The 15653-nt window shown below is 36.9% G+C and overlaps 1 protein-coding gene across 1 annotated transcript; it reads right to left on the bottom strand.

Annotated features, from left to right (window-relative positions):
- Window positions 1-2847: 2847 nt before the first annotated feature.
- LOC142172523 (uncharacterized) lies at window positions 2848-3666 on the bottom strand. Its single transcript, XM_075236161.1, has one exon. The coding sequence runs from the start codon at window positions 3664-3666 to the stop codon at window positions 2848-2850; it is 819 nt and encodes a 272-aa protein (XP_075092262.1).
- Between the last annotated feature and the right edge of the window lie 11987 nt (window positions 3667-15653).

Consider the following 15653-nt stretch of genomic DNA (forward strand, 5'->3'; position numbering starts at 1 on the left):
TAAGAAGCGGATCATTGATCCAATTACCAACCTCATCCTTAAAAAAATTTATTTTATTACGTCTCCTTCTATTTGTGGCACAAATATGGAAATATTTTGTGTTGGAGTCACCCTCGTTTAGCCACATGATCCTAGATCTAATCGTCCAGTAATCGTCTTCAATTAAGAGAAGATCATTGTAAGCACTTTTTAATTCTTTTTCCAGATTTTGTAGAAAGCTATTGGTTGCATAGTGGCTCGATGTTTGAATACCATTTAGTCGAGCCAATAGCTTACGTTTTTTCCCAACAAGTCCCCAAACGTACTAGCTTTCCATTTTTATACACAATGAACAAAATATTTGCAGTTCCTAAGGTAATTAGGGTCACACCACAGTTTTTCTACTAGGGGTTGGAATTCCGGATGATTACGCCAATATGTTTCTAGTCTAAAGGGTTGTTTGTGGAGGAGTCAATTTTTAGGAATTAGTTCAACTAATATGGGGTTGTGATCCGAATAAGTCTTAGGTAAATGGATTATAAAGCTATTAGGGAATAATTCAATCCATTTATCATTTCCAAAAACCTTATCTAACCTTTCTATTATTAATCCTTTTTTATGTCTATGATTGGACGAAGTAAACTTGCAACCCTTGAAACCAAGATCAACGAGATTGCAGCTATTAATTTTTGACCAAAGAAATTTTGCCCGTGAATATTTATAGGTCTACCACCAAACACTTATCACTAGTAGAAAACACATCATTGAAATCCCCTCCCACCATCCAAGGTCCTATATGATTTCTACTAATTTGCTCTAAGTTATCCCATATAACATTTCTATTATATATACAGTGCTAGCGTAAATAGTACTAAAGAGCCACTGTTTACGTATAGGTAATACCTCGATCGTTGCATGGATTTTCTGATTCCTACGAACGAAGTTTTGGACAGTCACCACCTCATGGTTGTATAGAAGCACGATACCTCCTGCTAGGCCATCTGATGGAAATTCTATCATTTCTGTGAAGCCAAATTCATTGAGCAATTCCACATGGCTTCCCATTCTTGTTTCCAATAATGCTACCATGCAAGGTCTATGGGTATCGACCATCTCTCTAAAATTCCTCCTAAAGTTCCCACCTCTTATATTCCAAATAATGATATTTGTGGGACGATTCATGGAAATACTAAGGTTTTGGTTTAGTGGCTCCCCATTTTCCCTCATAGTCCCTAGAATAGGGTTCCTTCTCAAAGCTGGTACTAATATCATGGCCATGTTCCCCACCGTTGGATCCTGGGGTGGCCTGACGTCCATCGAGCATTTGTATAATACAAATGGGCAGTTGAGTACGTGCCTCTTCTCCTGCATCTCCGAAAAGAGAAATACCTTTACCCCGTCTAGGCTTGAGAACTCTAGGATTCGTTTAAGATTATATTGAGTGGTTCCTCCTCCTCTCTTTCTGCCTCTACTGGTTCTTGGTTTTGGGCTTGCTGGTGAAGTGGTGATGGAGGTTGTTGGGGTGGTTGAGGAATGTATTGCTCTTGGATTGGTGGAGGGTTCTCCCAAGGCATGAAGATAGGGTTGAGCTGGGTTAGTGATTCTGGGGGAAAGAATGGTATATCCAGAAGAGCATTTTGAGGATATATGAGGTTGAAGTGAGGGGGTAAGTTCGAATGATTTCTCATTGCATGAACTAGCTGAGGGTTCACTGAGGGAGCTAGGGGTTGTAGAATGTTGTTTAGTCAAACTTGGTTGAGGTAATTGTTCATAGCTAGTCTCATGCCCTCCGCTACTAGTTGAGCCAAGTACTGGGTATTGTTAAGTATCACAATTGAGTCATGGCCGTTGATTTGCAGATTGAATGATACTGCATGGCCCATTAATCCCATTTTCATCCATGATACTAGTTGATATTCTTGTGCTTGTGGTGGTTGGACGTAAATTATCTGAGGATTTTCTACTTGTGGTTGGAAGGGTGGAAGGTTCTCCATGGCAATTGCTTTGTGTTGCCTTAGGATTTGTATCAATCTGGGACGTCTCCTTATGGATGAAGGGATTCTGGGCATTTTGAGAGGGGATGGGGATATCTGACGTTAATAACTTAGGCGTGTGAGAGGGGCTAGAGGAAGTTTGAGAGGGATTGGGTGGTAAGGTAATGATTTGGTGTTCCGCTTTCATGGCTTTTGGTTCCCAATGCCATGGTTTATAGGTATTTCCTCTATAGGAGTCGTATCCATTGCTTGGTTATTTTGGTTGGTCAAATGTAAGCTTTAGCCATCCGTTTTTGCCATTTGGCTTACATGCTCAGGGAGGGAGAGATTATGAAATCCTAAAGCAAGGATTTTGTCCGGGTTTTTGGTTAAGGTAGTATAATTACCAAAAGGTAATATTATTTAATATTTGGGGTAGTGGAAGTTGTATTAGTAGAAGGGGTACTAAAGTCATTTCCCCTTAATTCATGCATGGGATTATTTTCTCTTTTTGTTGAGTTGGACACGTTAATATCCAACATGGCACAATCCCCATTTGTGTTGAATATTTGTGCCTCTGCATGGGTCTTTTGATTATTAAGAAAATTTTTATTATTTTTGATTGTTTCATTAGTGGTTTCTTCTGAAACCATGTGCTCATTTTCAAGAATATTAAAAATATTTTTAATAAGAAGTGGAGTGGTGGTTTTGGCCATGGTTGCCGAATTTTTCATCGTGGAGTTTACAAAATTTGTTTATTCAATTTTTGTATCCATTGAAGTAGGGGAATCTTTCAAATCCTTCGATTTGTATTGCAGATATTTAGTATCAAGATACTTACCCGTGCTAGCATTGAACATTTTAACAGAGATACCTAGACCTTTGGGGTTGTGAATTAGCTTGGTGGTATTTTGATGAGTGTTCCTTTGTGCTGGCCTCTTTCCCTTATTGAACGAGACTGTTTTCCACTCCTCTTCTTATTTTCCAACATTGAGTTAGTTGTCTGTGTTTTAGTTCCTTCTTTAATGGTTTTGGCATCTAATTTGATAAAGGAGCATTGGTTTTTTGTGTGTCCCAACCTACCACAATTTGTACATAGAAAATTATCTCCTTCATAGTGGATGTGTTGTTTGTGTTGTCCCACATATAGAAATGGTTGAACTGGGATTTCTAAGGGAAGTTCAACACATAGCCTTGCATATCTTCCCCTTAGTGTAGTTGAGGTACAAACATCCACCTTTAGTAAACGACCAATCGCATTGTTAATTTTCCTTAGTATTTCTCCATCGTAAAATTCTGTAGGTAATTGTGGGAGTCTAATCCAAACAGCCGTTGTTGTCAACCTTTCCTTTGAAGCTACAAAGTTTGGTTTCCATTTAGTAATGGAGAGGAAGTGCCCGTTAACAAACCAAGGGCCTTGTTGAATGGCTTTTTCCATATTGTCCCTTTTTCTGAACTTGATTATATAGTAGTTCTCTCCTAAATCAATCATTTGGAGATCCTCCGTTGATCTCCATAGATCTTGAATTTTCTTTTGCAAATAGTGGTGCATCATTCGTTTGCCCACTAATTTCACTATGATGGCATACTTCCAAGGTTCGTAAATTCTTTGCCTATCGTCTTCTGACAAGGCAATAACCTTGATACATTCTGTAATGAGTGGCTCTGGATTGTCATTCCTTTCTTCCACTTGAGAGGTATCAGTAAGCTCCATATCTTTATGGACTAGGTTTGCATCAAACATCATCGGATTAGATGTTATTAGCATGTATTTGAAGGATAATTTAGTATCTAGGTTTGATTGTATGGAAATATCATGTTTAATATCCAGTGGTTTGGGTGGTTTTTGGCTTGGGAATTCATGATTATGGAGTAGCATTTTTTTTACACTCTCAAGTGCGACAAAAGCATGAGTTTGTTAATTTAGAGACTCATTCAAGAAGCATCACATTACCTTTTTTAGTACTAAGGATACAGTGTCTAAATGATGGAAAACTTCAGTATAAGTTAAAAGTCTAAACAAAATCTGTATTACTTGTTTGGTTAAGCCTAAATCATAGTATCTATTCCACAGAATATTCTAAAAAAGTCCAAACGGATCAGACAGATAATAATCCTACATACAAATTATCTATCGCACAAAAGAAACAGAACATACAAATAGAATTAAGCACATACTGAGGTTTAAGAGACGTACCTGGCTTTATACTGGCATAATTTCAATAGAGTGTCGCATGGCACTCAGCATCTCTACATCGCCAAGAGTTTTAAAGAATACGAAACTAAAGAGAAGGACTAGTCTATTCTAACAACAAACAACACGTAAAGGAATCATAATGCGTCGTTCAGGAAACTAACCAGTTGAAGAGCATATCAGTAATAGAATATGAAAAACCTGGAATTCCATGCTTGGATAATAGTAAGTGAACCAAATATTCTCCACATTGTGCAGTAATATGTGCAAGAGACTCGAACAATAGCAACAAGCACACCCCAAAATCACCAAAACCTCAAGAATGTTCAGTACTCCTCCGTTTCATATTAAATGAGGTAGTTTGACTCGGCACGGAGTTTAAGAAAAAATAAGAAGACTTTAGGAATTTGTGGTCTTAAAAGCTTAAGGGATAAAAAGTTTGTGGGGCCATGACATTTGTGTGGCTATAAAAGCTTCTCATTAAGGGTAAATGGGTAAAATGAAAGAGTTTAAAGTTGAATTATTTCCAAATTTAGAAATGTGTCATTTATTTTGGAACAGACTAAAAAGAAAAATATCTCATTTAATATGAAACGGAGGGAGTAGCATTTATGTCGAACAAGTATAAAGTGCCAAGCTTTGTTTTGCTCGCAACAATAAAGAAAAGATAATATAGAATGCTATAGTAGCAGTGACCGAAAAACCTCTCCCTTGTGTAGAGAACTAGTCAATATTTATAGTAGCCAATTAACCTTAGGGCCTGGTACTAGAATGGAAGGAATCACAAAACCGCATATCAAATAAAGGAAGATTTAGAATTTTAAAAATGAAAATTCTGTCAACCAGTAATTCGAGGATTGGGGAGAGATTTGAGTATTGAAATAGGAAAAGAAGAGTTGTAGGTGATTATTTTAACAGATAGAACTGAATTACTTACTAATCAATGAAATTTGAAGAGTAATTTCTTGACAAAATCCAAAAATGATTAGAGAAAAATACGCAATTGAACTTCCAAGATTTAATCCAATCAATAACAAATGAAGTGCCTACCTCCAAAACCTGTCTACATTCGAGTGATAAGTTCGAACCCGAGAATGTCGAAATGGGCAGAAGAGTACAGCCCTAAAATTTCGGTTGCTAATCATGGTGAAACAATATTTTCGTAGGGCCTAGGAAAAGTAATTAAGGAAACAAAATAAGATAGAAAAGGGAAAGAAGAAAATTATTGAAGTAGGTAAAAAAATGAAGAACTGATGGACGAGAAGAGGCATATATGCCGGCGACAAAGTCGGCAGAAGGTTTGGGCAAATGGGTGTGTTTTACGAAAGGAATTTTTTAAATTCGTACGCCGGAAACTATATTACTTTCAATGTTTAAGTTTTGAGCAAATGGGTTTGGGCAAATGGGTGTGTTTTACGAAAGGAATTTTTTAAATACCTAATTACCAATTATATACCATAAGGTGTTTTAACTGTACATTAATTGTACCTTATATCACTCGTAAATTTATGGTACCGTATATTCCTCCAAATCCCCCCCCCCCCCGTTTCTCTCTCCCAACCCCACATCCTCACCCACGTATCACCACACACCTACGTTTTAAACCATTATTCCCTCTGCTAAAATCAGAAAAACAATTGAAACTCTCTACCATTAACGTCCAAAATTAAGGTTTTTTCTTCTATAACCAGTCAAAATTGAAGTCAAATCTTCAAAGTTCATACACAACAATAACTTTTGATGGTTATGATTTCGGGTTCCTTCAGTAATATAAGAGGGTAGGAAAAGAGAGCAGCAATTCCACCATTGACAGCTATTAAAAATCTTTGAATTCAAATTTGGAATTTCAAAAATCATTATTTATTAGGATTGGGTGTTGTTGTAAATAACTAAGAATATGGTTTGGAGTTTATATCTCAATTTTGAAGGGTTTTGGTGAAGATTAGACTTTCGTTTTGGTTGAATTTCAGATTGAAACTCGAAGAAGAAGAAGAAGAAGAAGAAGAAGAAGACGACGACGACGACATGACATACATTATATTGCAGCAATTATAGATAAATTGTAGAAAAATTGTAGAAAAATTATAGACTGTTGTTTATTTATTTTTGAGTTTTTGTGTTTTTGTGTTAAAGGTTTTGATGGGAGCTTGTTATTCCACTTCGTCTGTTTTGGAACTAACTTGTGCAAAGGAGAAGATGTTTTTTAAGTTATATATATTGCTATATCTTTAAATTCAAAAAAGTATGGTTGTATTTTATTTAAAGAGACGTGAATTTGTAGAATAGTTTGAATGTGAGGAATGAGTCAAATAAGACTCACAATGGCTTGTTTTCTACATTTAATCTACAACAAAACTACATATCATTTGAAAAATTAATATAAAAATACAAAATTTCAATGTTTTTACAAATTATCTATAAAATATATACAAATTATTCATAACAGAAATTATCTTTATTTTCATGCATGTTCGTCTGGAACACTAAAGTTACTTGATATGCCAACATCTCCCGTTATAGAGGAATATAATTTATCTATAATTTTCTACAACTTTCACACATTATTTCCACAGAGTGAAATACAACTACAATAACATAAAACTTACATACAAAATTTATACAATATGTGTTTTGTATATTTTGTATCTAATTTATACATACTAAAAATAATTTTCATACAACTAATTATATATTATACTACTTATCTACAAATTATCTATAATTTTCGTACATTATTTCTACTAAGTTATATACAACTACAATATATTACCACTTAAATATAATTTTTATACAATGTTGTTCAACTTTCATACAATAGTTAAATGAATAAAAGAAAAATAAATAAACAACAAAATACAATTTTTCTACAATTTATGCAATATAATGTATGTCATGTCTTCTTCTTCTTCTTCTTCGAGTTGCAATCCAAAATTCAGCCAAAATCAAGTCTAATCTTCACCAAAACCCCTCAAAATTGAGATATAAGCTCCAAACCATATTCCCAATTTCTTGCAACAACACTCAATCCAAACAAATAATGATTTTTGAAAATCCAAATTTGAATTCAAAGCTTCAAAGCTTTTAATGGTTGTCAATGATGGAATTGTTGCTCTCTTTTCCTTTGCTTTGTATTACTGAAATTTGGACATAATTGCGTTGGATGTAGAAGAATTGTAGAAGATTTAGTCATTTTTGATTTGTGAATTGTAGAAGAATAATCGATTCATTTTTGAATTATAGAAGAATAATCAATTCGTTTTTGAATTGTAGAAGAATAATTGCGTTTGATGTAGAGACGCTAAATTTGAAACGAAACTGACGAAGAAGATTAATGTGCGTGATTTGCGTTTGGAAGATCTGGAAGAATATTTAATCCTCCAATTTTAGCGCGCCTAAATAAGGAAGCTTACAACTAGAATGATTCCTTATTTAATGCATGATCTATATTTTGTAGAAATACTATTAGTATGAAGGGTAATATGCAAACTATGAACATATTTGGTAATATAGTTTCCTATATGATATAGGAAAAAAAATTCCCTTTATGAAATGAATTACTAACAAAAGCTTAATAGAAATGGGCCATTTGCTCTATCTCATGGCTGGCCTTGTAGATTTAAAGGGATTTTTTGGTTAAATGTAACGTTGATAATTGAGCTACTATTAAATTAAATGACATGGTAATAAAATAATTGGGAATGATAATTAGTAAATCCTATTTTATACAAACATTTGAACAAGCTAAAAATAAATTGTAAATGCTTTATATTTTTTTAAATTTGCTAATACGTAGTAAAAAAAAGTTATAAAAATTCAAAAATAGTAAAAGTAGTAGTAGTAGTACTAATATTATTATTATTAAAATAATAATAATAGTAAAAACAAAAGTTATAAAATTCAAAAATAGTAAAAGTAGTAGTAGTAGTAATATTAATAATAAAGAAGTTGTAGTGCATGTAATAATACACAAAAATGTTATAAATGGAGTTATGACTCTTAAATAAAATAGTAGCTCATTAGAATAAATTCAGGTATAGAAGGAAAATTGGGTGTCAACAACTGCCCCTCTTAACCCGGGAAGGATGAAAGAGTTTACGGGTAATGACATGATGGCCAATTTTGACCGAACAAAATGGTTCGAAGAAGTTAGGCCGCGCCCTGTCTTCTGAGCTGCCTATATATCCCTGGTTTTACAGGAATCAGGCCATATATAGTTCAGGATCCGTCGGCGGAGTATGTCGATGGATACATTCCAAGAACGGACGCAATATCCAAGACGGGGTGAGTGGGCGGCTTGTGAGAATGGTTAAGGTTTGATATGGCTGCGGGAACTGGAGTGGGCTTGCTCCTGCCGAGATGGTCGTTGCTCGCCGGTGTACCTGCAATTAGAAACAATACAAGCGTATACTGTGCATAAATTTAAACATGATGCAAATTCTCATCGGACCATGAATGTTGTCTTTGGGCGGTTAGGATGACATCCTTTAGACCATGACGTCCTGGGTTATGAAGCGTACAATAAGGGATTCGCAGACCATGAAATGATGCTCTCAGGCTATGGAGATGGTGCCTCCAAACCATGATGCCTTTGAATAATGATATGCAAAAGATTAAAAGGGATCCTTAGGCCATGACATGGTGCTCTCGGGCTATGAAAATGGTTCCTCCAAACGATGACGCCTCTGGATAATTTGGCGATCTTTCAGCCCATGATATGCAGTATGTGGCGATCTTTCAGCTCATGAGATGTAGTATGAGGCGATATTTCAGCCTATGAGATGCAGTATGAGGCAATATTTTAGCCATGCAGATGGAGTATGAGGCAATTTTTCAGCCCATGAGATGCAGTATGTGGCGATCTTTCAGCCCATGTAGATCCAGTATGAGGCAATCTTTCAGCCATGCGGATGCAGTAGGTGGCGATTTGTCAGCCCATGAAATGCAGTATGTGGCGATCTTTCAGCCCATGCAGATGTAGTATGAGGCGATCTTTCAGCCATGCGGATGCAGTAGGTGGCGATCTTTCAGCCATACAAATGTAGATGAGGCGGAAATCTTTCAGCCATGCAAATGTAGTAGGTGGCTATCTTTCAGCCATGCAGACGCAGATGATGTGGCGATCTTTCAGCCATGCAAATCTATATGAGGTAGCGATCTTTTAGCCATGCAAATGTAGTAGGTGGAAATCTTTCAGCCATGCAAACGTATATGATGTGGCGATCTTTCAGCCTTGCAATTGTAGTAGGTGGCGATCTTTCAGCCATGCAAACGTAGATGATATGGCAATCTTTCAGCCATGCAATTGTAGTAGGTGGCGATCTTTCAGCCATGCAACGTAGTAGGTGGTGATCGTTCAGCCATGCAAATGTAGATGATGCAGTGATCTTTCAGCCATGCAAATGTAGTAGGTGACGATCTTTCCGCCATGCAAACGTAAATTATGTGGCGATCTTTCAGCCATGCAATTGTAGTAGGTGGCGATCTTTCAGTCATGTAGATGCAGATGGAGGTAGAGAACCTAGGGAGGCAGAATGGTAGTCTTATGCAATGCAAAAAATGCAGATGGAGACAACGTTTAGTCTCGGAAGGCAGAATGGTAGCCTTATGCAACAAATAAAATGGCAAGTGGTAATAGAGCTTTCTTAGCTGATATCAAGTTGCGATATTGTGACTGCTAGGGGCATTGTGACACACAAAATGTCATTGGTATGTATGGATAGCAAATGTGGGTAAGTGCAACGGTTCTGAGAGTTGTATTCCTGAACAAGATATTTGATGATTGCACAATCCAAGTGCCTGCATCCAAAGAAAAATCGTGAGTTTTGTAAAGGGGAGAGGTTAGTTCGTATCCCCGCTGGCTCTGCTTGACCTGCTCGGCTTTGATCTAGTGTTGCTGCATGTATCATTGGGGTAGCATTGCTAAACAAGGCAATTTCAGCAATAAACATGCATGATTTCGTAAAAAACATGACATAAGTATATAATTAAGAATAACTTTTAGATGAAACGATGACTGTGACGTGGTTCAGGACATTGCAACCACTCTTGCTATGGAATTTTGAGGGTCCTTCTCAAAATTCTGCCCCAATTTAATGGGTTGATGTTTCTGACTGTTGCTTGCGACGATCGACTGAAATTACGGTTTTGGTGTGACTCTTTTATTGAAGGCTTTGGACATTCTCTTCTGATAGAGTTGACTATGGCAGACTGCATTCATTCTCTTTCTGTCTATAAGGGCTAGTTGCTCATAACGACTTTTTATCCACTCTACATCGTCGAGCTCGGCTTCTTGTATGATCCTTAGGGAAGGAATTTCTACCTCAGTGGGAATGATAGCCTATGTACCATAAACCAACATATAGGGGGTTGCCTCGGTTGATGTGCGGACTATGGTGCGATACCCCAGTAGAGCAAATGATAACTTCTCGTGCCATTGTCTGTGATTCTCTATCATTTTCCTCATCTATCCAGATCTGATGATAACCAGCGAAGCAATCTACGAATGACTATAGCTCATGCTTGGTGCAATTGTCAATCAGGATGTGTATATTTGGCAAAGGGAAGTCGTCTTATGGACTGGCCCCATTGAGATCCTTCTTTGGTACCGGCACGATGTTGGATAACCATGTCGGGTATTCTACTACCCTGAGAACCTTATCTTTGACTTTCTTAATCACTTCTTCTTTGATTTTCAAACTCATATCGGGCTTGAACTTTCTGAGCTTTTGCTTTACCGGCGGACATGTCAGATCAGTTGGCAGTTTATGGGCCACAATAGACGTACTCGAACCAGTCATGTCATCATACGACCAGGAAAATAAGTCCTCATATTCCTTTAGAGATTCTGTATATTCCGTCTTTTCTGATGGTGATAAGTAAATGTTGATTCGTGTTTCTTTGACATTTTCTGCATCTCCCAGGTTAACAATTTTTGTCGTGTCCAGGTTGGACTTAGGTCTTTTCTCAAAGTTCTCAACTTCTTTGACAATATTCTCTAGTATGTCATCCTCCTCTGAATCAATGTCGGTTTGTTGCGTTGTCTCATTGCATGTCACAATTATTGGTTCATCAAGATAAGTAATAGTAATGTTGTATAAGTAAAGTAATGAGAGAAATAATAATGAGTGTTGATTCATAAGAAAAGTCAAAATGTTTTGATAAATTGCATAATTGTTTTGAACATTGAAGATCTTATTGCGGGAATTAAAAATGCGAGAAGAAAACCATTTAGTAAATAAAAACAGTGCATGATGCTTGTTTTACCCTTGCTACCCCGAGGCTCGTCAGACTCTGGTTGTCCTGATGGTCCAGTTATTGAGGCATGCCCCTCATCTCACAACTTGTATGGAAGGGCCTTCCTCCCCCTCCTCCTCGAGAACAACAAAACACTCCATGTCATTATCTTCTAAGAACAAGTTCTTCACCGCTGCCAGTGCTTCCTCTACATCTGACCCATAAATAATATCAGTCGGTTGGAAGGTCTACTCCAGATATGATATTGGCTGCTCCAGTGGATAGTAAGGACTGTGCTATGGTGCTGACTTGTTGTTGAATTCTTCCCAGGTGTACTTATATCCCACGTAGATAGGAGTGTTATGGTGGCCTGGTGTGTGGAAACGGTCATTTGTGGAGTTCCTGAGGTTCTGGGATGAGTAGTGGAGCGTTGTTTGAGGTATGGCAGGTGTTACATTGGTTCTTTAGTAGAATAGTGTGATGGTGAGGAACAGGATGATTCTGTTGCTTTGGGATATCTTGAGGAGGCGTACGGTTTTAAGTGTGGGGAAAGTTGATATTTGGGGTGCTGAGGGAAAATGAGAGGCTTGCCAGATTCCGAACCTGATCGATTTCTTCTTGGAATTTTAGCAACTTCTGTTCTAGTTGTGACACATTCTCCTTAGGAACCTGATTACCATGGCCATTAGTGGCCTCTACCCGTTAAGTTGAATTCTCCTTTCTGACATTGTTCAAATCTTCCATCGTGCCTTTGTTCTTGTTTTTGATAGGACCTAGAGGAGGAGTGGGTGGAGGCCCCTTGGATCTCGTGGAATAGAATGATGTTTCTAGAGTGCATGAACTAACCTTTGGGGAGGGGAATAATAAAACAAAAGCAAAAATAAAAACAAAAGGTAATCAAGTTAGTGACGAGTATAGAAAGTATTACGATATTTAAACACATAGTGCAGGAATGTAAATCGAGTCCTAATTTGGGGACCTCTTTGTGCCCGAGGTAGACCTAGCGACAAATTGACTTGGAGAACATAAAATGCTAAATGCCTTATTTTATTGATAAAACGGACGAATCCCAAATCGACACTAAATAAGCAAGAAATAAAAGTCACTAATGGCTATTGGCCTTATTACATTTATAAAGTGAAAAAGATGAACTCCTATCTACTTGGTCCCAGAAGGACCTTCCACAGGTTGAATGCTCTCGTTGATCAGATCCTCCAGTTCGCGTAGGTTCACCAGTAATCATGCCTTTGCCAGGTGTTCTCCTTCGTTTCCCTCAGCGTTCTGGCAGTCGGTGACTCTTTTCCTCGCTTTTCCTTCCAATTCCCGCAGACTGTATTCCAGATATTCTAAATTTTCGCTAGCTTTGGTGACCCTCTCTTTACACTCATTGATTTGGTCATTTGATGGACAACTCCTCCACCAGTCTAGCAAGAGTGAGGGTATGCTAACCATACAAAAGTTAGGGACCTCGTTCTTCATTTTCTGCAAAACAAACGGGTTAAGACCCTACCCCCACCAGACTCGACTATTTAACATCAACAATTAGCATGAAACATTTAGTTCTCCAAATAAATGCACAGAACGTGAGGATGTCCATTTGGGTTTAGAGAAGCCTAGTGGACTTTGGACAAGGCTATCTTAAAGAGTCATTTATGCGTTCAACATAACTGACTCGGCTAGGTTTGACTATGATGCATGCACATTTTAAACAGAGTGAGGTTTAAATGGGGTTTTAGGCTGGTGCCCTTGAGCGGACAACTCAACGGGGAAAGGCACGGAATCGTCGACTACACTATTGATTGCCTGGTTTTACCGCAAATATGCCTTTTCCGGATTTAGGGGGTAATAATATAGGAAGAGTGCAACCACTCATTATAAGTATTGTTATGGTATTTGTTTGGGCATGAGTGGAATATGATATTTAGCATGATTATGCAATAATTAAAAGCATGTTGGCATGTATTTGTATGTTAAGAAAGTAGTAAATACAGTAGTTTCATAATTTAAAGCAGTAGTAAAGGAAAGAAACAAAGAAGAGGGGATACACGAGGTATTAGCGCATCGGTCATCATATCCATATCTACCCTTTTCACCCCCTTAAGGTATTAAAGCGTGGATCAGTCTCGAACTCTATTACATGCTATTACCTGTCCCATTCCTATCAGTCCCAGAGTAATTTAGAACTACTATTCCTATAAGAGGGAGGAATTTAGGCTGACTCTCGGGTTTTAAAGGTAAAATGGCTAAGGCAACATACAAAACATGTAGGACTGCATATTAGGGGGAAACATATAAACAATTAAGAGGCTCACATATACCTCCGCAGACAATGCACACAAATAGCATGACTTAAAAAAGGTTAGGGTCGGAATTGAACTCATAATTCTAAAGCATGGTATCTAAGTGATAACAACAAAGTCAGATTTATTACATGACTCACATAATATGATAACTCTACTAATTTAGTAAAATTGATAAATAACTCCAAAAATAATGTTCTAAATAATTAGATATGAAGAGTTAGAAAGCAAATTTATTCCAAAACTCAGTGAACACTAAGCGGCCCAAAATAATTAAATGGAATGATTATTGAGCTCAATCCTTGAAGTGACGTGTCCATTTGGAAGAATACGCCAAAAGAAAGGGCAAATTTCAAAATGATTTTTGAATTAGAACCAAAGTTATAATCTCAGTTTTGTTGTCAAAATACTCAAATTCTTTTGTAAAGTAAGACCTCAGAAATATGTTAGAAAATACTTATTTTCTGGAAGAGACAAAAATAAACAAATAAATTAGACCGAAGCTGTTTGAACTGATAAAAGATGAATGTTAACCATTTATGGACTTAGGTACTATACTATAAAAGACCTAGCTTATTTTAAGAGCCTTTATCACTACTCATAATTAACTATTCAAACACACAGAAGAGGGAAAGAAAAACTGATTTTACCTATTAGCATACTATGATCGAAATAAAAGAATTAAAACTAAATAAGCAAGTAGTCAAATCGAGTAGGCAAACACTGTATTCCTAAACACGTAGCAAATAATCACATAGTCCTCCCATACCTAGTAAATACTCCTTTTATAATTGTATCAGTGTCACTACAAGCCTATTACAAGGCAGATTGAGTGAACTAAATAACAAGATTTCAATGGAGATTCATCTTACTCAAACAAACCAAACAAAGCATAGTCAGTTACTACTTACACTGAGACACGCTTGTTAATCTTAAAGACGTGATACCTAAGCTTAGTTATACAACGGAGCATGTTGAGATAGTAGAGATCTATAGTAGACAGGAAGATGCTAGACAAGGCTATGAGTCATCCTATTAAACATGAAGTTAATCACCTCATTCGTAAATGTGGTACATGGCGGTTAAAATCCTATGACATGATGAGTATGTGAACAAATTCTAAGAATAAGATTAAACAACAGAGAACTACCATGCATCCCTTAGGCAGACTTTATTTAAGAAGCATCACGTTACCTTTTTTAGTAATAAGGATACGGTGTCTAAATGATGGAAAACATCAGTGCAAGTTAAAAGTCTAAACAAAATCTGTATTACTTTTTTGGTTAAGCCTAAATCGTAGTATCTATTCGACAAAATATTCTAAACAAGTCCAAACGGATCAAACAGATAATAATCCTACATACAAGTTATCTATCGCATAAAAAAACCAGAACATACAAATAGAATTAAGCACATACTGAGGTTTAAGAGACATACCTGGCTTTATACTGGCATAATTTCAATAGAGTGCCGCATGGCACTCAGCATCTCTGCATGGCCAAGAGTTTTACAGAATACAAAACTAAAGAGAAGGACTAGTCTATTCTAACAACAAACAACACGTAAAGGAATCATAATGCGTCGTTCAGGAAACTAACCAATATCAGTAATAGAATATGAAAAACCTGGAATTCCAAGCTTGGACAACAGTAATTGAACCAAATATTCTCCACATTGTGCAGTAATATGCGCAAGAGACTCGAACAATAGCAACAAGAAAAGACAGACACCCCAAAATCACCAGAACCTCAAGAATGTTCAGTAGTATTTATGTCGAACAAGTATGAAGTGCCAAGCTTTGTTTTGCTCGCAGCAATAAAGAAAAGAGAATATAGAATGCTATAGTAGCAGTGACTGAAAAACCTCTCCCTAGTGCAGAGAACTAGTCAATATTTATAGTAGGCAATTAACCTTAGGGCCTGGTATTAGAATGTAAGGAATCACAAAACCGCATGTCGAATAAAGGAAGATTCA

The sequence above is a fragment of the Nicotiana tabacum genome, chromosome 18, assembly GCF_000715075.1.
Source record: "Nicotiana tabacum cultivar K326 chromosome 18, ASM71507v2, whole genome shotgun sequence".
NCBI classification, from domain to species: Eukaryota; Viridiplantae; Streptophyta; class Magnoliopsida; order Solanales; family Solanaceae; genus Nicotiana; species Nicotiana tabacum.

What these genes read in the sequence shown, in the direction of transcription:
- LOC142172523 (XM_075236161.1), bottom strand. Translation starts at nt 3,666, where the DNA reads ATGGAGCTTACTGATACCTCTCAAGTGGAAGAAAGGAATGACAATCCA.